Source organism: Erpetoichthys calabaricus, chromosome 3, assembly GCF_900747795.2.
Source record: "Erpetoichthys calabaricus chromosome 3, fErpCal1.3, whole genome shotgun sequence".
Lineage (NCBI taxonomy): Eukaryota > Metazoa > Chordata > Cladistia > Polypteriformes > Polypteridae > Erpetoichthys > Erpetoichthys calabaricus.
In genome coordinates, this window is record NC_041396.2 from 315,189,618 (window position 1) to 315,211,622 (window position 22,005).

The 22,005-nt window shown below is 42.1% G+C and overlaps 1 protein-coding gene across 1 annotated transcript in view; it reads left to right on the top strand.

Annotated features, from left to right (window-relative positions):
- The window catches only part of LOC127527253 (trace amine-associated receptor 13c-like), a 322,587-nt gene extending 303,886 nt beyond the window's left edge, over nt 1-18,701 (top strand). The window contains exon 2 of the mRNA XM_051925363.1: nt 17,724-18,701. Within this exon, the coding sequence (XP_051781323.1) occupies nt 17,724-18,481 (758 nt within the window). The 3' untranslated portion in view covers nt 18,482-18,701. The remainder of the gene's footprint in view (nt 1-17,723) is intronic.
- The last annotated feature ends 3,304 nt before the right edge of the window (nt 18,702-22,005 follow it).

The window sequence follows — 22,005 nt, forward strand, 5'->3', positions numbered from 1 at the left end:
GAGTAGATGAAAACGCGGAAGGCAAGGCCATTTCCAGTTTCAATGGATCTTCTGGAATTTACGAGCTATCGTGACCTGCATCACTTGTCCATTCGCTCCCACTTTTGCTCTCAACTGGAGACGATGAAGTGGCCCGGGGTCCTAGGAAATCTGTGCTTTCGCCTGTCTTTCCCAGGTCAGTCTCTGTAAGGCCGCACCTTGAGGTAGGACTTGGACTTGATGCCTGTCTAGGCTTGGGTGTAGTTTTGGATTTCTTTTCCGTTTCTTTCTGAGCACCTTTCTTACCGCTCATGTTTATATATGCTTGCATATACTGTGTGGCGGACAGCTGGGTCCCGTGCCCGGCAGGGACGCCCCTGCTGCATCTGTTCTGGGGAAGCAGCAATGGACAGCTCAATACCTCCCCCGGAACGCTTGGTGGTAGCCTCCCTGGCGGACGGTGATTCCCCAACCTGTCACATGGCTCCATGGGAGATGGAGTCCTCCACAGCCTGGCTGGGGGCTCGGATGGCTGCTAGGGGGAGCTGCATGGAGTCAGCAGCCCAGCTGGACGAATCTTCAGCCCCACCTGGAAGTGCAATTAGGACCTGGTGGTCAAGCACCTGGAACGCTTCCGGGTGGGCTATAAAAAGGGCCAGCCACCACCACTTAGGGAGCCAGGATCGGGACGAGGAGGACTAAGCTTGAGGAGGAGTGGTGGTAAAGGAAGAAAAGAATGTTTTGTTGGTGTTGGAATCATGCTTTGGGACTGTGTATTGCCTGTGGGTCACGGGGAAGACGTGCGCCCAAGGGTGAAGAAAAATAAAGCCTCTTTGTGTTTCATACGTGCCTCTGTGTCTATCTGTGTTGGGTCAGGTGCCTATATAGTGCCTTTGTTACAACTGTAATAGAACCTCCTCGAGTTCGGTAAATACAGGATACCTCGGGATGATAAAAACTAAGAGAAAAATGAACACCACTGCAAACAGAGTTCCACTGCAGACATCCATCTCCTGTAACGGACGAGACCAAATCTATAAGGAATGCTTTAGTGAGGATTTAAACACAAGTGTCTTTTTAAATGATCATTCACAAATACGTTATATCAGTGTGTTTAGATAAAGGTCAATCACGTCAAGTTCTTTCTCAAGTCGTGTCACAAATCCCAAACAATGCTGTGACTCTCCAATCAGATCCTAAATTTGATTTTTGTTTGTTCTGTTCTGTGTATTGTATTGTATTGTATTGACCCCCTTCTTTTGACACCCACTGCACGCCCAACCTACCTGGAAAGGGGTCTCTCTTTGAACTGCCTTTCCTGAGGTTTCTTCCATTTTTCCCTACAAGGTTTTTTTGGGAGTTTTTCCTCGTCTTCTTAGATAGTCGAGGCTGGGGGGCTGTCAAGAGGCAGGGCCTATTAAAGCCCATTGCGGCCCTTCATGTGTGATTTTGGGCTACACAAAAATAAACTGTATTGTATTGTATTCAGTGCATTGTATTTCATGATTGTGGTGTCTGTTCAAGTGAAATGCCATTATACAAATACACACAGCTGACGTCATTATGAAGTTAAATGGGGGACATATGTGAGGTCTACGTAACAAAGAATTTGGGCGTGCAAATAAAAATATCTCGTGTTGTTGGGAAAGGTCACCCCAAAAACCCTTCTATGATAAAACACACAGTGTAAAAGAGCAAAACAAAATGTAACAAGTTAGACGATGCATGACATGTTTTAGTGTGGAGTACATCACACTCTGCATGTGCTGACACCAATAAACTGGGAAGCCTGTGTTTCATTAACAAAAGCCACACGTGATATTTCAGAAACACAAAGCAAACACACAGTAGTCTTATATACAGTGTATTTACAAATATGTTTGTTACTCTGCATTAAGGGAAATGTCTGTTTAATCTTATTTCAAATTTAATTCTAAACACATGCATACGACATATGTAAATGTATATGAATATTCATGCAGTGTGAAACGGCCCTCTGCCTGTAGCAGCCACACGTCCTCCTTCTGTGTGCAGACGAGCTGCGCCATGGAAAGTTACAGCATTAATAAGGTAAAAAAATAAATTATTCTATAACCCTTTTAACAATTTAAAGAACATGATAAAAACAAAAGAAAATCGTGTCAGAGTGTCTCTAATTTAATCTTTTTATTTTTTGTGCTCTCCTCGTATGTTGCATCAACACTACAAAGACAAACTGATAATCAATATTAGTGGACCAGGGCAGAAAAGAGAACTCTGGGAAGGGAGACACTTCAACAACTTCATCAGTGGAGCGGATTATGTAACCTGCAACTCGTCAGTCTGTGGTTAGGGGAAAAGAAAAGACGTCAGGGGAATAAATAAAATAAAACTCAGTGCAAAAGGAGAAACCTGAGACGAGAACTGACACCAGAGAGCAAAGTCAAGGAATTTAACACAAAATGACTTCAGCTGTGTGTGTTTATATAATGGCATTTCACCTGAAAAGACATCACAATCAGGAAATACGATGAGCTGAATTAAATTTAGGATCTGAGTGGACAGTCACAGCATTGTCTGGGATTAGTGATACGACTTGACATGAAGAACTTTCACGTGTTTGAAATCAACAAGCTGAGGTTTATCTAAACACACAGATATAAAGCATCAGGTCTTTGTTAATGATCACTTAAAGACACTTGTGTTTAAATCCTCACTAAAATATTTATGACAAAGAAATATAATATCAAAACACATGACTGAGCACACACCTCTGTATTGTGGCGTTAGATTTTTAACTCTCTTACTCCTTCTGTGTACAAAGCAGCAGGAGCCTATCAAAAGGAAGACATTTGAACGTACACAATATTTATCTGATAAATAACAAAAAGTAACGGCTGAGAGAAACGGCAGTGCTGAAAAGTGAAGAAGTTCTGTGCAACCCGATAGGAGAACTTGAGAAACATGTTAGCAAGTGTCTGATAAACGTAACAGTAAATGACCCCAAAATACCAGCAGATTTCAATCTGAATAATCAAAGAAAAGGGCAACACAAACAAACCCACCAAGAGATCAATCACTGAGAGTGAAAGGATCTAAAAATTAGTCTGCAAGTGGAGCAGCAAAAATGAAAGACAGAAATGACGACAAAAAGATTTCCAAAGATAGTGACTGAAATCAAAAGAACAAAGAAAATATTAAAAATACACAGATTTCTGTTTTGTAAATTAATTTTAGACAAGACGCATTACTATTACTACAGTAATCAATCTTCCTTTTCTTAAATTCCATTTTATTTCCCTCAGCAGTTCCACATTTGCCCACAGACATACTAAGATTGTTGTATCTGACCACAGGCGTCTGCAGGTGATATTTAAACAGTCTCTAGAGGGATCACAGCAGCCTCTCTGCCATCTCATTATCGTCAGATGTTCTTTTTCACTCTTAATGAACCCCAGGGGACTCTTTAATTATCACTGTGTGTTTTTAAACAAGTAACCGGTTACCAGCGACACACACAGACAGTCTGCACTGCGGCCCAAGCTGCTGTTATTTGTGATCTTCAGCACTGCTGTTAGTTTTTACAGGCTGACCTGTGAAACTCACTGAAAGGCCTGCTGTGATTTTTATATTCAGTTTATATTTGGTACATATTGACATCAGCAGGCTGCCTCAGCTTTACTCATTTCTTCTGTACGGCCAACAGCTTGTCTTTAATATAAGAGACGGGACACAGCAGGTGTGATGATAAGAGTGCATTGCCTGTCTGTGAACTGAAGTCATTTTACTGTCTGTGCCCAGCCGAACTTAAACATGGGGCAGCGTTTCAATGCCAACACTCAGCCAGCTCTCATATCTTAGAGAAAGTCACACATGAGGGAGGATGAAGCTTATTTAAATTTCATATGCGGCCAAGAAGCTGTTAACTGTGAGCAGCCATTGACCCTTTGCTACCCCACAACTTCAGACTCTGAGGCTCATTGGCTATTCTTGACACAGGTGTAAAGCCGTGGTGACCTCAAGAGGTGGTCACACACGATGATGAAGGACGACTGTTGTGATGGGTGCTATGTATGTGGTGCCTTGGCTCAATTGCTCCTCTCGTAAAGTAGTCATGGAGTTACTGTGGTACAACTGAGATGGTAAGTCCACATCTCAAGAGTCTCAGGCTGTGCTTTGCTACAAGTAGGGCCCGACCTTAACAGTTACCATGTCTCCATTGACCACCAATTTTAACAAGTTGACCACCAGTTTCTTAGCCCTGATGCCAAGAGTGTCTACCATTTTAGCAGTGCCCTGGTTTGTTGGCATTGTAATGAAATTAGACCGTTACATATTTTTTGACGTAATAGCTATAATCCAAAGTGAACGTTTTCATAATTCTTTTGCTGCTGTATTATTGTGGCGGACTGCATTTAAATGTGCCGTTGTATGTGTTATGAAATTGAATCAGCCTCATTGTAGTGTGGGGGTTGCAGACCCCTCTCTTTTTAATGCTATTTATAAAATACTTTGTTTCCTCAGTGTTACACATAAACATGTCTGCTATGCTAGAAGATGACAGCTTCAGGAGTGGCACCGGAATTGTCACACGCACAGAGTACAGCAGCTTTAGAAAATACACTCAGAGCTATGGCTGCTGTTTGTCACTAAACACACAATCCATCAGTCGTCCAGAAAAGCAGAACAGTTCAGGAAAAAGAAACCCACCGGGCAACGCAGATGAAATGGCGGAGCACAAATGAATTTGTACTTCTGCTTTAGTTTCATTTCAGGATGACATGAGAATATTTTATAATTGAGAAGAGAAAGGATATTTTTCTCTTATCTGATTACTTCTCAGATTTGAAATCCTCACATTCTAAAAAACCGGGGGTCTTATTTAATGTAATTAATTAATTTATTTACCCCCATTCAGAGATGGCATTAAATAGTACTGTTCATTCAGAGAGCAGCTTCTTTCATTCTTTGTCAGCAAAAATCAATAAACTCCGCTCAGCATTCTTTCAACGGGTTATGTACTTCTGTTGTTAATCATGGCATTGTTGTGGACTCCTGTGATGTTGATTCACTTTTAGCCTCTTTACACTGGATGCATGTTAGTTTCAGAACTGATTTTAAAATTTTACTGCTGGTTTTTAAATCAATACATAGATACGCTCCTGCCTAATTATCTGAATTGTGTGTTCTACAGCAGCCATCCAGAGAGCTTAGATCTACCAGTCCGTTGTTTCTTGTTGTCTCTCGTACTAAATGTAAAACTAAGAGGGACAGGGCCGCTGCACCTCGTCTGTGGAATTCATTACCTAATGACATTAAGGAGTCACCCTCAGTTAAACCGTTCAAAACGAGATTGAGATTTCTATTCTAGCTTTCCATGGCTTTCTGTGATACTGACGGTTCCTTCCTCATAGTCATTTGTTTGTTTCAATTTACTGCTGGCTTGTATTTTGTTCTATTTATTTTACTTATGATTATTGTATACTAGCCGTCCCCCGCAGCTCTGCCCACAGAGTAGTGAAACAGGACAGTGAGGAGGGTCCTGTCCGGCTCCCCACTCCTGACGTCACGATTCTCCCCCCCCCTCGGCCCGCAGCCTGTGTCTCGGATTAGCGTGAATATATCGCCCCTGCAAGGAAACTTTGATTTTATTCTTTGATGAGAGAAGTCGTAACATCAACTGGAATGTTCAAGCAAATTATAGAAAGAAAACAGATCTAAATCCATTAACTAGTTCTCTCATGAAAATCAGACAGACATGCAGGCAGACATTTCATTTTATATACTGTGATATAATAATCAGATGAGACAGATTGAGTTGGGGAGCCTCCCCATATACTGGCCGTAGGTTCCAGTTGCTGGCAACAAAGTCAAAGGTCAGAACAAAAATCAGACACACTTGACAAACAATCATTGAGTTACAAAGCTCTTAAAGAGGGTCAAATTAAAAAAACAGATGTGATGAAGATTGAGGGAGCCGGAGATGACGTCAGAAAAGGAGGGACAGAACTGAAGTCATCAGGACGTGACCAGAAATGAGGTGACTCCATGGAGCCAGAAAGGAGCATTTCTTCATTGTGCGGATCGGTGCGTTTGTCAAGTTACAGGCTTTTTATTCAGGCGTCTTTCTGTAGATGAAAAGGAGAGAAGAGTATTAATGCCATGTCTCAGACCCCCATCTCTTGTAGTTTCACGCTCGATTGACCTGCTGACTGTCCCCTAATCGCACATGTGTGACGATATATTCAGAGATTAAATTGTAAAGCACTTTGACTACAGCATTACTGATGTTGTTTTAAATGTGACATTATTTCTTTACATGGGATTAGCACAGAGACATATAAGATAATAAAGAACGTGTACATCAAATAATAAACATCAATATCTACGAGTAACATGGATACACACTGGGACCATCCACACGCTGACCCCAAAGTCTCCTCATCTTTGCTTTCTTTCCTTTTCCACTCCTATTTAAGGACTTGCCTCCCTTTTCATTTTCCTTTTTGAAATGACATCAACAGTCATCTTTGTTCTACGTACTAACTGTCCACTTTTGCTAAAAATTACATGAAGCCACAAACTTGAAGCCCTGCCTTATTTCAAGATGGTCTTGTATTTGACTTGCGTGCCCAGTGCACTGGAAATTGTACTCTTTGTACATCTTTAACTAGTCTCTTGTGTGGTGTACTGTTCCAGATTGCTTTAAATCTTCTAATATTTGTTCCTGTTCCCAAAACTGATCAAATTAGCTGCCTCAGTGATTACAGGCCTATTGTTCTTATAACAGTTCCAATGACAATGTTTGAAATGCTTGTTGTAACCCATCTTAAGTCTGTTACTGCTACTGACCTCGACTCCCTTCAGTTTGAATATCGAACAAATAGATCTGTGGACGATGTTCTCAACACGGGACTTCACTTTGTACTTGGAGCAGCTGGACTGTGAAGGAACTTACATCAGAATACCGTTTGTAGACGTCAGTTCAGCTTTTAACACCATTGTTCATGAACTGTTGTTAACTAAACTTCTACAGAATGAACTGAATCCTACCATCAGTAAATGGTAATGAAAGAGCTTACAGAAAGGAGGAGTCTCTTCTTATGTCTTGGCGGGCTTCTGACAACCTGGTGCTCAACACCACCAAGACAGCGGAAACGGTCATTGACTTTCACAAACAGCAGATTTGCTCCTTCAGACAGAGATTTATGAATATTTGTGAAATCTCATTAGCCGCAGCTGTACACTTCATACAGAATACAACACAATTAATCCTTCAGAGAACAGCTTTGTGTTCAGTTCTACAAAAACAGTAAAACTTAAACCTTTAATAAAGGAATTACGTTTAGATTTGAAGAACTCTCTACCTGTCATCGCTGTTTAAAAGTAGTTTATATATATGTTAAAATGTTTTTACTATTTTCAATGAAGGAAGATTGACTTTATTTATTGTGTGTGTAGTTTTTGTATTGAGGATTATTGGAGTTCACTGTGCCAACTGTAAATACAACTTAATTTATTTCTGTTTTTGTCCTTTTTTTATTTGCTTTATGTTGGTGGGTCAGCACTGAAGGCCCACCTGACTGCTTGTTTTTAATTTATATTACTCATGTAATAAACTTGCACCTTTCACACGTCATGTTTGGTCCGTGTCTCTTCTCTCCTCTGATCCCGCTCAGCTCGTGATCTAATAGACCTCCAGACTGTAGGTTGGGGGCCACTCTCCGACTGCAGGGGATATCACAACCACCGCACCGGACAACCAGTGAGAAAACCTGATTCTGTCCTGTGGATTGTGTACGGAGCTCAACTGTGCAAATGGTGAGGCCTGTGCGTTCTTTTCATTTCCAAGAAGAGATGACAACACTCAAATGAGTGAAGTTTACCACATTAGCAGTATTTTTAAAAGACTCTAATATTGTTCTGTCAAGTTCAAGAATAAAAGAAGTTTGAAAGGACTTTCTGTGCAACTGTAGATACAAACTTTGACAAATGGTAGCAGAAGTGGGGCTGCAAAGAATGGATCAAAGCAAAATGTTGAGGACAGGACCTCATCAGTGTTGTCATCAGTGTTGCCATGAATTCGAAGCAGAATACTAAGCACTCTGGTCATCCAAGGAGCTATCTTCATCAGTACATCCCTGAGACGGGCAAGGGCAGGAGCGGCCACCATAGCTTCATCTTGCCCCGGTGGTAGCAGGATATGATGTGCTTCTTGGGGATCCATTGGTGCAAGGACCCCACTTCTGGTACCATGTGATGTGTGGTTCACTGTCTTGCACCCTAAAGATGAGTCTGAGTCTGAATCTCAGGGCTTCAGGAAAAACCAGCTTTATTCCAATACAAAGAAGAACAGCAAGATTATTTATTCAACCGGGAGCTACCATTTCCCTACACACAGATACAGCAAACAAGCAGGTATGGGGCCAAGTTAGAATGTTCTCTGCACCACCCATCGGGTGACGGGCGTGTTTCACGTGGAGGCTGTGACCTTGAAATTGCATCGGCGACAGACAAGCAGCTCTCGCCAGAAGTGCCAATGGTCTTCTGGTGTGCAGCCCTTTTGGGAAGGGTCTCAAAAGAGCTGAGGAGTGCCAAATACCCCTACCCCTCAACTTTGGCCGCACTGGTGTGGACAAAGCGATCACCCAAGCCGAGCTCAGCCAGGCGCAAACAACTGTATGCTAATAAACCATCGAGTGAGCCGGGCATTCACATCCTTCTGTCTGTAGAGCCACTGAAGTGGGGCGTAGTCTGTCACATGGGTAAACCACACAAGTACTACCAGAGGGCCTCGACTGCTCATTTAATCAGCAGACATTCCTTCTCAATGGTTCAGTAAATACATTCCCTGGGAAGCAGCTTCCTGCTGGGAAACGTGATGGGATCTTCCTCCCCATTGAAACATTGAGAAAGCACCGACCCCAATCCAAAAGCACTTGCTTCAGTCTGCAGAACAAAATCCTTCAAAAAGTCTGGATTTCCCTCAGGTCTTGGCAACCTGCAGAGCACCTCTCTCTGTGATGGATAGAGAGGAGCTCGCTGCTGACACTATCAATAAAGGAGCCGGGTTTGAATTTGAACCTGAGTTGTCCAGTGAGATGGAAGACGAATCCTTCAGTGAGAATGCGGAACAGCTGGCTGACTTTCATTACCACCCAGTCACTTGTATCGTCAACCTCCCTAAACTTGACAAACACTTCGGACCCCAACAAAGCAGTACGGGGGGAGAGCTCAGTGCTGCGTCAGGTGCCAGGAAAGCAGAGACTGCCACTCAGACAGAGTTTGTCTGCCTTGCAACGAGCCAACAGCAGCTTAGACTTTACATTCAAACAAGCCCATGTCATCTAATCTAAAATATATGGGATTCATCTATAGAGAATGTTTTTAAGATTATGTCTGAAATTTGATTAAACATACATTTTCCTTAATACAGAATGTGGTGGACGGCTGGGGCTCATGCTCAGTTGGGACACCTGGAGGTTGGAAGGACCGGAAGAGGAGCAGCACCTGCCCTGGGACACAAGAAGGCAGCCACCCTGGTGAGTGTTGGGGCCACATGGGGCACATGGACATTGGCTAAGCCCTGGATTGCAGCACTTCCGCCACACCAGGAAGTGCTGCAGGAATGTCATCAGGGAGCACCTGGAGGACATCTGGGTGATTATAAAAGGAGCCGCGTCGCTCCATTCGGGAAGAAGGAGTCGGGAGGCAGAGGACGGAGCTTGCCAGTGGAGGAGTGAGGGCGGCAGAGATAAAGAAAAGAAAAGACTGTGAGCAATAGTGCTGGTGGGTTGTGTGCTGTGTGTGAATTGCAAAGGACTGTGTAGTGAAGACTTTGGACTTCTGTGTGTCCTGGTGTCTGTCTGTAGTCAGGCTGGTCTTCCACAAGAGTAACAAACATATTTGTAAATACACTGTGTGTATGTAGACATGCAAAATACTGTGTGTTCAGTTTGTGTTTCCTAAAGATCATGTGTGGCTTTTGTGTTTCCTCTGAAAAATTAAACACAGGCTTCCCAAAGAATCCAATTTATTGGTATCAGCATTTTTAGGATGTGATGTACTCCATGCTAAAACATCTCATGACTTGTCTAACTGGTTATGTTTTGTTTTTCCCTTGTATGCTGCATGTTTTATCATGGAAGAGTTTTGGGGTGACCCTTTCCAACAGCATGAGATATTTTTATTCCCACACCCAGATTCATTATTATGTAGACCCTCACACATGTCCCCCACCTCTAGTTCTCTTATTCTTGCACTCACCTGGCCTGGAAGGAGACACAGACGGCAGACACTCACTTGACCGTGGACTACGGATTCTGTCTTCACTCTGGACTGACTGCTACTGTGCTACACTTCACCTATTAGAAGACGTCTCCTCTGTTCTCTGTAACCCCAGATGGCAAAACTGAGCAAATAGTAATGCAAGCAAGTGGAGCAGGCAATAAACCTTTATTCAGTCATTATAGAGTTTAACATTCTTAAATGTGCCCAAAAAAGTGAAAACAAATACAAAGGTAATTGGATGTGCAAATCAGAGATACAAACTGGCTATCTGTGGAGCTGTCACAGATGATACAACACCGACACACCTAAATGTGTGAGGCATTTCAGTCTCTTAGTGACTGTGTGGCTATGATTGTTCTGCTTCTCTTCTTTCCTATATCGTCACTTCAATTCAGCAGATGATGACTTTTTAAAGATTGTGAGGGCCAAGTTGAACACTTCTAGCCCCTCTCTGTCTAACGTCATTTTCACAGACCGTATCAGTACACGTCTATGAGGTGAGCATGCACAAAGATAGCCAATGGTTCAGGAGCTTCACTTTTACACATGTGGGAAGTCCAAAAAATGTTTTAAAGATTTGACCTTCTAATTCCTAATGGTCTGCAAATGGTGTCTGTCTGCTCTTCAGACTGCAGAAAAAATCCCCTCAGTGTGAAACGGCCCTCTGTCTGTAGCAGCACATCCTCCTTCTATGTGTACACGAGCTGCTCCTTGGAAAGCACACTTACAGTTAAATTATACAGCAATAATAACATTAAAAAATAAAAGTGTGTATAATACTCTGAACAAATGAAATAATGTGATATAAAACATAATAAGTTCACTTTACACTCTGTCATATTCGATCTTTTAATGTTTGATTTTTGCAACAACACTACAAAGACAAATTCCTCACCACATTAGTGCACCAGGCCAATAAGGAGAATTCTGGGAAGGGAGACACTTCAACAACTTCATCAGGGGAACAGACGGTGTAAACCGCAGCTTGTCAGCCTGTGGTTAGGGGAAAAGAAAAGACGTCAGGGAAATAAATAAAATAAAACTCAGTGCAAAGTGGAGAAACCTGAGACGAGAACTGACACCAGAGAGCAAAGTCAAGGAATTTAACACAAAATGACTTCAGCTGTGTGTGTTTATATAATGGCATTTCACCTGAACAGACATCACAATCAGGAAATACGATGAGCTGAATCAAATTTAGGATCTGAGTGGACAGTCACAGCATTGTCTGGGATTAGTGACACGACTTGACACAAAGAACTTTCACATGTTTGAAATCAACAAGCTGAGGTTTATCTAAACACACGGATATCAAGTGTCAGGTCTTTATTAATGATCACTTAAAGACACTTGTGTTCAAAAACTCACTAAAGTATTCATGACAAAGAAATAAAATATCAAAACACAGGACTGAGCACACACCTCTGTATTGTGTCGTTAGATTTTTAAATGTCTTACACCTTCTGTGTATGAAGCAGCAGGAGCCTATCAAAAGGAAGACATGTGAACGTACACAATATTTATCTGATAAATAACAAAAAGTAACGGCTGAGAGAAACGGCAGTGCTGAAAAGTGAAGAAGTTCTGTGCAACCCGATAGGAGAACTTGAGAAACATGTTAGCAAGTGTCAGATAAACGTAACAGTAAATGACCCCAAAATACCAGCAACATGCTGAGGTTTATCTAAACACATGGATATCAAGTGTCAGGTCTTTGTTAATGATCACTTAAAGACACTTGTGTTCAAATCCTTACTAAAGCATTCATTACAAAGAAATAAAATATCAAAACACACGAATGAGCGCACACCTCTGTATTGTGTCGTTAGATTTATAAATGTCTTACAAGATAACTGAACGCTTTCTGTGTATGAAGCAGCAGGAGTCATTATGCTCTACAACAACCCAGCAGCCATTTCAGATATGAAAGAAAGAAAGCCTGTACAACTTGTGATGTGACTATCAAAAGGAATAAATGTGTACCTATGTAGTATTTATCTGAGCATAAATAATGATAATAAAAGGCTGAGAGAAACTGCAGGGCTGAAAAGTGAGGAAGTTCAACGACAGCTGCAGAAACCCAAGAGCAGAACTTGATCTCAGAGAGAAAATGAAAGGTGATGTTCATCCCACTGACGAGTATTCACAGTCATCACCAATACCATCACTCGGTTGAGTTCATGAACTGCATCATAATAGTCCTCAGGATTTCTATGTCCCCTGACCGCCTGTATTACAGGTTGGTTGAAATCTCTGCATTGTTTTCCATGGTGCATTAGAGTTCTCTCTGTGTCAAGCAACACTCAGTATACACACAAAGCACAGCCATCTGTGTGTCCTTGATAGAGTCGAGCAAACATCTCACACATCCTTCTCCTGTATTTCACAAACAGTTCTTCTGAGTTAATTGGTGCATCAAAGACACAAATGAAGGCAAAGAGTCAAAGCAGCTGCATCTCATCCCAAAGAGTTCAGACACTTTTAAGGACCTGCTCCATAACCAGTCATCGTTGACAAGGCCCCTCGCTCTTGCCATCCTCTATGACTGATCCATCTCGTGAGTTGTAATAAGATTTGGGGCTCCCCTGTCCCTTTGACTTCACACCCTCTGACTCTGAACATCACACTGTGGTTTGGCTCTGGTTGTTTTTGGTGTCTCCTGGGCCCACACTGCTACAATGGCCGTGGTATTCTTATGATTTCACTCTCCATGTTCCTCTGGTGTCTACTGCCTGAGTATTGTGTGTGCACAGACGTCCTTAATAATTTGCACATTCATATCCTCAGACAATTCATCATTCCTGGTCTGGTGCATCACATCTTGATTTCTTTTGCCCCTGACTTCCTTAGCTTTGGGTTTTTCACGCTGTCTCATCATACGTTTATGCATTTGATTCTTTTCCCTAATGGAAACTTATTGCTTTGGAGATACAGCTGTCAGTTTCTGTCCATCTAGCAGTAACTCTCTGTTTGACATATTAGGTGTTAACATTGGCAGTACACCATCTATTGGAATGTGGTTTTGCAATTCAGGTAGCAAGAAGGTTCACTTCATTTATCATTTCAACAAATGGCACATCACAATCATTAGCACTACTTTTATGAATCCCATACCAAATGTCTTATAACAGAAATAGAGCAACCTGACAGATACAGATATACACAGAAACACAGACAGACACTCCATATGTCTCTGTTATATGCCATTTGGTACAACCATCTGTTGGAATGACAAATGTGATGAATTACTACAAATGCTTGAGAAGCACCGTATGTTGGAATGATAGAGACATGGCAACAAGATGGACACACAGACACACAGACTTTGTCCTTTTATTAAGGTGGATAAGCTGATTTCTGTCCGTCTGACAGTTACTCTCTGCCTGATTTATTCAGTGTTAATGTTTGCAGTGCTGTGTGTCTGCCCCATTGCTATGTCTCTGTGATACGCCATTTAGTACAGGATTTGTACAAGCAGTGTTATTAATGTTTGTTATATGCCATCTATTACAATGACAAATGCAATGCATTTTACCACTAACAAGGGTTACGAAGTGCCATCTGTTGGAAAGGGAGAGAAAAAGCAACTGGATAAAAAGAACACACAGAAACTTTAATTAACTCTTTTAGGGCTTGTGAAAGGGTACAGCCCGGACACAGACAGGCAGACACGTTCCAGTTCATCACCGCACGTTTATTTATCCACTCACTATTTACAATGTCCAAGTGCACCGCCACCAAACACCCCCCACAGTCTCTCCACAATCTCGGCCTCTTGCCTAGCCGTTCCTTCACCACAAACACAGGGCCTCTCTTCGCCCGCCTCCTTCTCCAACCTTGTCCTCCTCCTCACCCGACTCCGGCCTTGATTGTCGGGAGGCGGACCCTTTTATAGGCAGCTGATTGAGGGCCGCAGACGGCCACCTGCCACAGGGCTATTTTTTTTTTTTGTTTCTTTTCTCCCAGGGCTGAATATTTTTCCAAAAACTAACATTTTTTTAAAAAGAACACAAAGCAATTGTTTAACATATCAAAGCAACAAAAAATATTTACTTCTGAGAAATGTTACTGTCTTGTATGTTGTATGAGCCTGCATACTCTATGATTTCACACACATATCACATACATGTTACACAGCAAAGTCCTGCCAAGTCTGATTTCGCTCAAAACAGCCAATTTCAGTCATTGCCACATTGCACTGCTGACAATACGTGTTGCTTTGGTGGCTCCTTTTCAATTGTCTGTTGCTGCACTTTCTCACATACATTGTCAGTGTGACAGTAGAGAGACAAGTCACCCGTTTGACATCGTGCCATGCCACTGCCACCAAGTTATCTGCCCGTGTGAAAACCTTATTGTCACCTCTTTTCCTCTTCAGCCTGTGCCACAAGCTCCAATTCCTCTGCTCTGTAGCTCCATGAACAATTCTGCTGATGTATAAAACTTGTCCAAATGTACACAACATGACCCAAATGTTCATAGCCCTGAAGCAGCTCCAGCACAACCTGACTTGTCAAGGGACAGTTCTCTCTTTGTAAGGAATACTTTCCTGTATATGTGATGACTTTCAGACAGAAACCAGTGTTTGCTTCTGCCAGTACAAAATCCCTTATGCCATACTTTGTGGGCTTGTCTGGCATATACTGGCGTCCCTTGTATTTTATCATAGTTTCACGCACAGACAAATCACAGCCAGGCTGATCAAATTGTTTCTATGTTGGTTCCACAATGTCAAGCAGGGGCTGAACTTTATACATGGGGTTATAGCCTGGCTCACCCCTTGGGCTTTGCTTTTGGTTATCACAGACGTGAATAAAACTTTACAGCATCACGTACCTAACATCACATGGCATAACCTGTTCAAAGCCACCAGGGGACAAAGCACGTCTGGACCAATGCTCCCTGAAGTTATATCACCAGTCCTGTCCCATCTCTATTTGTAAGGCCACAACGCCCTTCATCTCGTCTTTTGTTGTGGGTTTCCACTTTGAAAAACGAGAATGCAGTGGAAGCGCGGCCCACAATTCAAATAAATTTCTCTGCCTACCAAATTGTCTCGTCTGACAGTAGCTGAAAAGCAGCATCAGGAGAGAGCAGCATGAAGTAGTCCAGCGGCTGGTGATCTGTCGTGTCCAACAGCAAGCCATGCCATCTTGTGAAGTCCGGTAGCCAGTTTGGCTCCCACAGATTAATGTCTGAGTATTCCTCCCACGTGAACCTTGTCGTAGGTGCATCAGCTATGTGAATGCGCTCAGCTGGCAGCCGATCAGCTGGGGTGGCTTCAGCTGGTGTCCGATCAGCTGATGCCAGCTTCTCACTCTCTTGCTCAATCGCCTGATCACTGTCAACAAAATGAGATTCTGAAAAATCAGAGTCCGACTCAGTGATAATGCGCAAAACATCGTCTGTCGAGTATTTTCTGTTCTGCACTCGCTTATCTCCCTTGTGACATGTCGATGCCATCTTGCCTTTGTTTACATTTTACAACTCACGCAGAGTCAATGAGTCTAACATTCCTCCAAGCACTGAGGGAATGCCTGTGACATGACAGTGAGTTTTGTCACCATCAACCCCTCCTGTCGACAAAAGTCAACATCCGCCCTAAAAGAGTTAAGGCGGATATAATGGGCTGACCTGCTGTTTTGTGGACAGCAAAAATTACGTATGGACTGATGCTGATCTGGGGCGGCATGGTGGAGCAGTGGTAGTGCTGCTGCCTCGCAGTAAGGAGACCTGGGTTCACTTCCCGGGTCCTCCCTGTGTGGAGTTTGCATGTTCTCCCTGTGTCTCTATTGGTTTCCTCCCACAGTCCAAAGACATGCAGGTTAGGTGGATTGGTGATCCTAAATTGTCCCAGGTGTGTGCTTGGTGTGTGTGTGTGTGTGCCCTGCGGTGGGCTGGCATCCTGCTCAGGGTTTGTTCCTGCCTTGCCCCCTGTGCTGGCTGGGATTGGCTGCAGCAGACCCCCTTGACCCTGTGTTAGGATGTAGCGTGTTGGATAATGACTGACTGACTGACTGATGCTGATCTGTGGACTGACAGTTGGGAAATCTGCTGTACACATCAGGGTGCTATATAACCTGACATTCTCTTAACCGTCTTAATGGCTTCTGAATGAGTCCATTATAACACCCAAGTCTGTCTCCTCATCAGTAATTTCACGTTTCAGACCTGCCATTGTGCAGAGCTGCTTTACAACATGAAGCCTGATGACCTGCTGTCTCCCAAAATGCATTGCACTATGTGGTCTAATGACATACATATGTGACATGTGACACTACAAGGTGCTTCAGTGACACAAGGAGAGACGAGGGGCCTCACGTGAAGTTTGTATTAACAGACCACCAGTGTGTCACGTATGAACTCTTGTGTGGTGAGGACCACTTCACTGTCTGTGATGATGAAGAGGGAATGACAACAACACGACACAACTCAGTGACACAGCAAATGTCATCAAAATAAAAAAGTACATCAGTGAGCGCTGCTGCATTGGAATTCTGAGAGTTTACCTGCCACTGCCACAGAGAAATGCATGTTGGGTGTTTGAGGATTTAAGAAAAGAAAGACGTCCAGTAAATCAGACAAAGACAATCAGGACAACGTCAGACTGACAGAGAGCAACGGGGGGAATACTGTTAGGAATTTAATGTGGGGGTCCGGAAAAGAGAAAAACACACAGCTGTTACTGTACACTGTATGTGTGTGTGTGTGCGTGTGTGTGTGTGTGTGTGTGAGGGCCTCTCATGAGCACAGGGTGGTCCAGCACACTCCATACAGGTGTCAGAGGGGCTCTGAGCAGCACAGGACAGCATGGAGTGTCAGACCACAACTGGGCACAACCTCAGCTCATCTGAACCTGCTGATTTAATGTGCTGCTCGCTGTGATGAGGAAAGAAAGTCAAAGTGACTGAGAACAAAAAAACAAAAACAGCAGACAGAGGAGAAGAAGGAAACTGCAGAGAGCCAGCAGCTGGACCACTGTGGAGCTGTGAGGAGAGACCACCGCAGCCCTGAGCGGCTCCTGACAAACAAATATAATAAAGACATCTGAGATTTGATGAACTCATTAGTGAGTAAGAACTGAAATGAACAAACAAACATCCTGAGAGAATTTGTGAAGCAAACACAGCAGAGAGACGCCTCATGTGAATTACGTCAGCAGAGAGAATATGGCAGTCGCAGGGCCTCAGTGTATAAACATCTGAGTGTGCAGGCAGGACGGCTCAGTCAGGGGACACACATGGAGTTTAAACGACTGAAAGTTGGACATTGTTATCCTCACAGTAATACATCTTGTCGTAAACTGATTTATGAAACTGAAGTTTATGGACCTTATTACAGTTTCTCATGTCTTTTGCTTTTCTCGACAGTCTTTGGAAATCTTCTTGTCATCATTTCTATTTCTCATTTTGTTCAGCTGCACACGCCGACTAATCTTCTGATCCTCTCACTCGCAGCGGCCGATTTCTTATCAGGTGTCTTTGTGATGCCCATGACTTTGATTTTTATGATTGAAACTTGCTGGTACTTTGGAGTTATTTATTGTTATTTGTATCATGCACTTGCAAATATTCTTAGTACAGTAGTTGAATATAATGTGGTTTTAATATCCATTGATCGCTACATTGCTGTCTGCCATCCTTTCTTTTACAGCTCAAAAATAACTTTAACTGTCGCAAAGATCAGCATTGCTGTAGTGTGGCTGTTTGCACTTTTCATTAAACTCATAGCTTTATGTGTGAGTTATTTTGACGTAGAGAGATGTGAAGGAACTTGTGGCTCATACACTTATTATGAAATGGTCATTTTTGATTTACTTGTAACTTTTTTTATGCCTTATTCACTGATGATTGGTTTTTATATCAGAATATTTGTAGTTGCAAGAAGCCATTCAAGAGCCATCAACTGTATGATAGAAAAGAGACAAACTGAGGAGTTGAGTGACAGAAAAATATCAAAACCGTCTGAAAGAAAAGCCGCAAAAACATTAGGAGTAGTCGTGGGGGCTTTTATTATCTGCTGGCTGCCTCTTTATATATTCAATTTTTTGGATGATGGTAGTAACATAATCACACATCTCATCAAGAATGTCTTTGCTTTGTTCAGTGAATTGAACTTTGCAGTTAATCCAATTCTTTACGCTTTTATGTATTCCTGGTTCAGAAAAGCACTGAAAATAATCCTAACTTGTAAAATATTTAGCTCAGCTTCTGCTGTGATCAATTTACTGTAAATGTTAAAGAAAATAAAAAATTAAATTTTCTGTGCTTAGATGTTTTAAATTATTTGCACATTATGCCTTTTCTCATTTTTCATATTAGCATTGCAATACTTGCACGTATTTCTCAACTGTACAATCATTTCATATTCACTGTATTGTTGTGAAGGCTGTTTTTATTAAAATTGTACTCTATTGGTGTAGAGTGTAGACTGTTTATGATTATTGCTTATTTCACCACAGTTATTTTCATAAAATTTCTTCTTATTTGAATGTGTAATAAACAACACTGAAAATTTAGGAGACCCCTGGAAATTCACAAAAACACTTCAGGGTTTCTTGGCGACTTTATTTTTTTTACATTGTAAAATGATTATTGCCAGTCAGTTATTCTCCAACCCGCTGTATCCTAACTTAGGGTCATGACGGTCTGCTGGAGCCAATCCCACCAACACGGGGCACAAGGCAGGAACCAATCCTGGGCAGGGCGCCAACCCACCGCAGATGATTATTATTGCTGTTTCCATTGTTTTGGGAGAGAATTATTTATTTGATCATAAATTGTTAAGTAATGTGCTGAATTTTACCTAATATCTAGAAATATAAAAATCTTTTATCATCTGCAGTTGTAATTTACACCGACTTTCAGATTTCACAACTAAAAACTGCACAGCTGAGCTCAGACGACGGCCGACATTCTGTTCAGCTTTGGTCAGGGGTGTGGAGATTTGTTTAAGAGTCAAATTGTGTTAAATGTTCCTTTTATTATTTTAGTTTTATATCAAACTAAACTCTTCATTTTATTGTGAAGTTAATGTTTCCTATTCCTGCACTTTAATCCGCACTCCTCCTCACTAAGGCAGCAGATGACAGACGAGTGCAGACGGAGCAGTCGGCCTTCACTCCTCACACTGTTGGCTCACTAAATGACACTGAGGTGACTGTGAGGAACTGAAATGGACGACTGAGAAGGTCAAATGAGGTTTGATGTCCACAATTAAACGTAGGATTTGCTCCTTAGACTGACGTTTGTTAATATTTGTGAAGTCTCATTAGCCGCAGCTGCTCACCTCATAGAGAGCACAATTAATACTTCAGAGAACAGCATTGTGCTCAATTCTATAAAACAGAGAAACTTAAACCTTTAATAAATGAACTCTAAACTTAAACCCTAAACCTTTAATAATTTACATTTGGATCAAAATAACTTGCTGCCTATGCACACTGTTTAATAATATTTTTTATAATTGTTATAAAGTTCTTCCTTCATTTTCAAACCACCTTTACATGATTTTGATTTTTTCATCTTTATAATCCTCACTGCTATCCCATCTAGTAGTTTGCTGCACTAAAGTATTTTTGTATAAAATATTCACACAGACATTTTCTTCTTTATTTCATTATCGTGGTTCAAGTTGTCTCTTTAGCAGTTTTTAGTGATTCTGCGATGGCGGATGTGAGATTTGCTGTTATTTCTCTGTCTTTATCAGTAAATAATCAAAACTATTGTGATATATTGTGGAAGAAATTGACTGGCACCCCACACTGGGTAATAAAACACCAGCAGGAGAAAAGCGTCAGTCAGTCTTCTTTATCATGAAGTCTGACCAGAGGAGCACAAGCACCTTATTCCAAGTGTGACCAAGGAGGGCCGCCTGTCTCACTCTGTTCACACACTTCATTCATTAGATCACAATGCCAAGAAGTTCATCACATAATCAGAAAACCTTTAAGGCTTTGGACTTCAAGCCCTGAGGCTGTGGGTTCAAATCCCCCCAGTGACGCTGTGTGCCCCTCAGTAAGTCACTTCACCCGCCTGAGCACCGACTGGACTAAGAAAAGAAAAGCAGCCAATCGTATCTGAAATGTTGTAAGTCACTTTGGGTAAAAGTGTCAGCCACATAAATAAATGTAAATGTTAACCTGATTGGTTTATCCAGTTGCTAACAGGACGTCACCAAACATCGAGACCTTAGATGGTCACGCGGCCCACTCGGCTGATTGACCGTCCTGTTAACTCAGGAGTCTGTGACTGTTTAGGTGATTTTAGAAGTTCACTCCGCACATGACAGGCACGTCCATGTCGTTCATCTGCCCTTTGGGTGACTTTATCTTTCCTTCTGTTCTATCAACAGAAATCTTAGCCTGAGCAGAACAACAGAGCAAGCAGCGCACTTTAAAGATGACTTTCACTTCTTATACCAAGGCTGGCTTTTTACTTGTCTTGCTATAAAATAACTTAAAATGCCTTTTCTTAATAATTCAAACTTTTATCATAATAAGCTCAGCAGAATATGAGACTCAGCACAGACCTAGCAAATCATGAGCTGAGTTCTTTTAAACAGTAAACCTCCATCACATGCTAGGATCCCATCGAACCAGGGTTCAAATTCAACTGTGACAATATAACAATCCACACCACACACAATAAAACACCTCAATAATCCATGAAGACGTAAAGCCAGCGCTGAGAATCCAAAGGCTGCTGAGCGACTGCCCATTCAATGTGTCCATGCAGAGCCTTCATGGCGGCCTCTCCGTTCCAAAGCAACCTGATAAATGTTTGCAGTTTTCGTGTTCTCCCCATGGCCTGTGATGGACGAGCACCCAGTGCTTTGGTGGAGGATTGGGGCTCTGGATTGTCCACTCCATGTCTGCTTCATCCCTTTATGCTGGACATGAGGAGACAAAATGGTCCTCTGTGGTGATGTGAAGAACAAGAAAGTGAAATGTTTGTGAAGTAACACAGTATGCTTTGTAAAATAAAAACAACTGTTTTATGTAAAGATGAGTTTGTTTCTGTTTTATTTTATCTGAGATTTGAGGGTACCAGTAAACGTGACCCATAAATAGTGTTTGAAGGTATTATGGTCTGCACTGTATAAGACGATTCCTGACGGACTCTCAGCTCCTTTATTTCTGCTCTGCTCAGCTGATGCTTTACTTGTTCCACTTTAAGAGTTGCCCCCTCATTTCAGACCCCCTTGTGTGTTTCTTCAGGAGGTATTATGATGTGGTGGTCCGCACTTCTGCCCTTTTGATTTAGTGTTCTTGTTCCAGTTGTTCGCCCGGTCACTGCCAGTGTTGAATCTCCATGTTCTCTCTTTGCATGTGTGGCTTTTACTCTTCAGGACCGTGAAGACTTTTATTATCCCAGAGGGAAATTTGTCATCAGCAGGAATGTGTGACACGTAGGACATTGTTAAATAGGGACAAGGAAATAATAAAAGAGACCACACATGACAGCCATTGTTGTAATCAGCACACACACCATAAGACTTCTACAAATCAGAGTAACGATTTGAACAATAATAACGAAGAGCACACAATAATAATTCAGAACTCCGCAGGACTCCTGCAGCTACTAGAATTCAGAAGGCTGAGAGCTCTGAGATAAAAGAGGACTTCAGTCTGGGGGTCTTCACCCTTGAGACCATAAATCAGCAGCTTGATGTCCACAAGTGACACTTTGGTGACAGAGGATGGCTGCTGGGTGACAGAATCGAATTGGTCTTCTTTACCACGTTTGTGATGGCGGT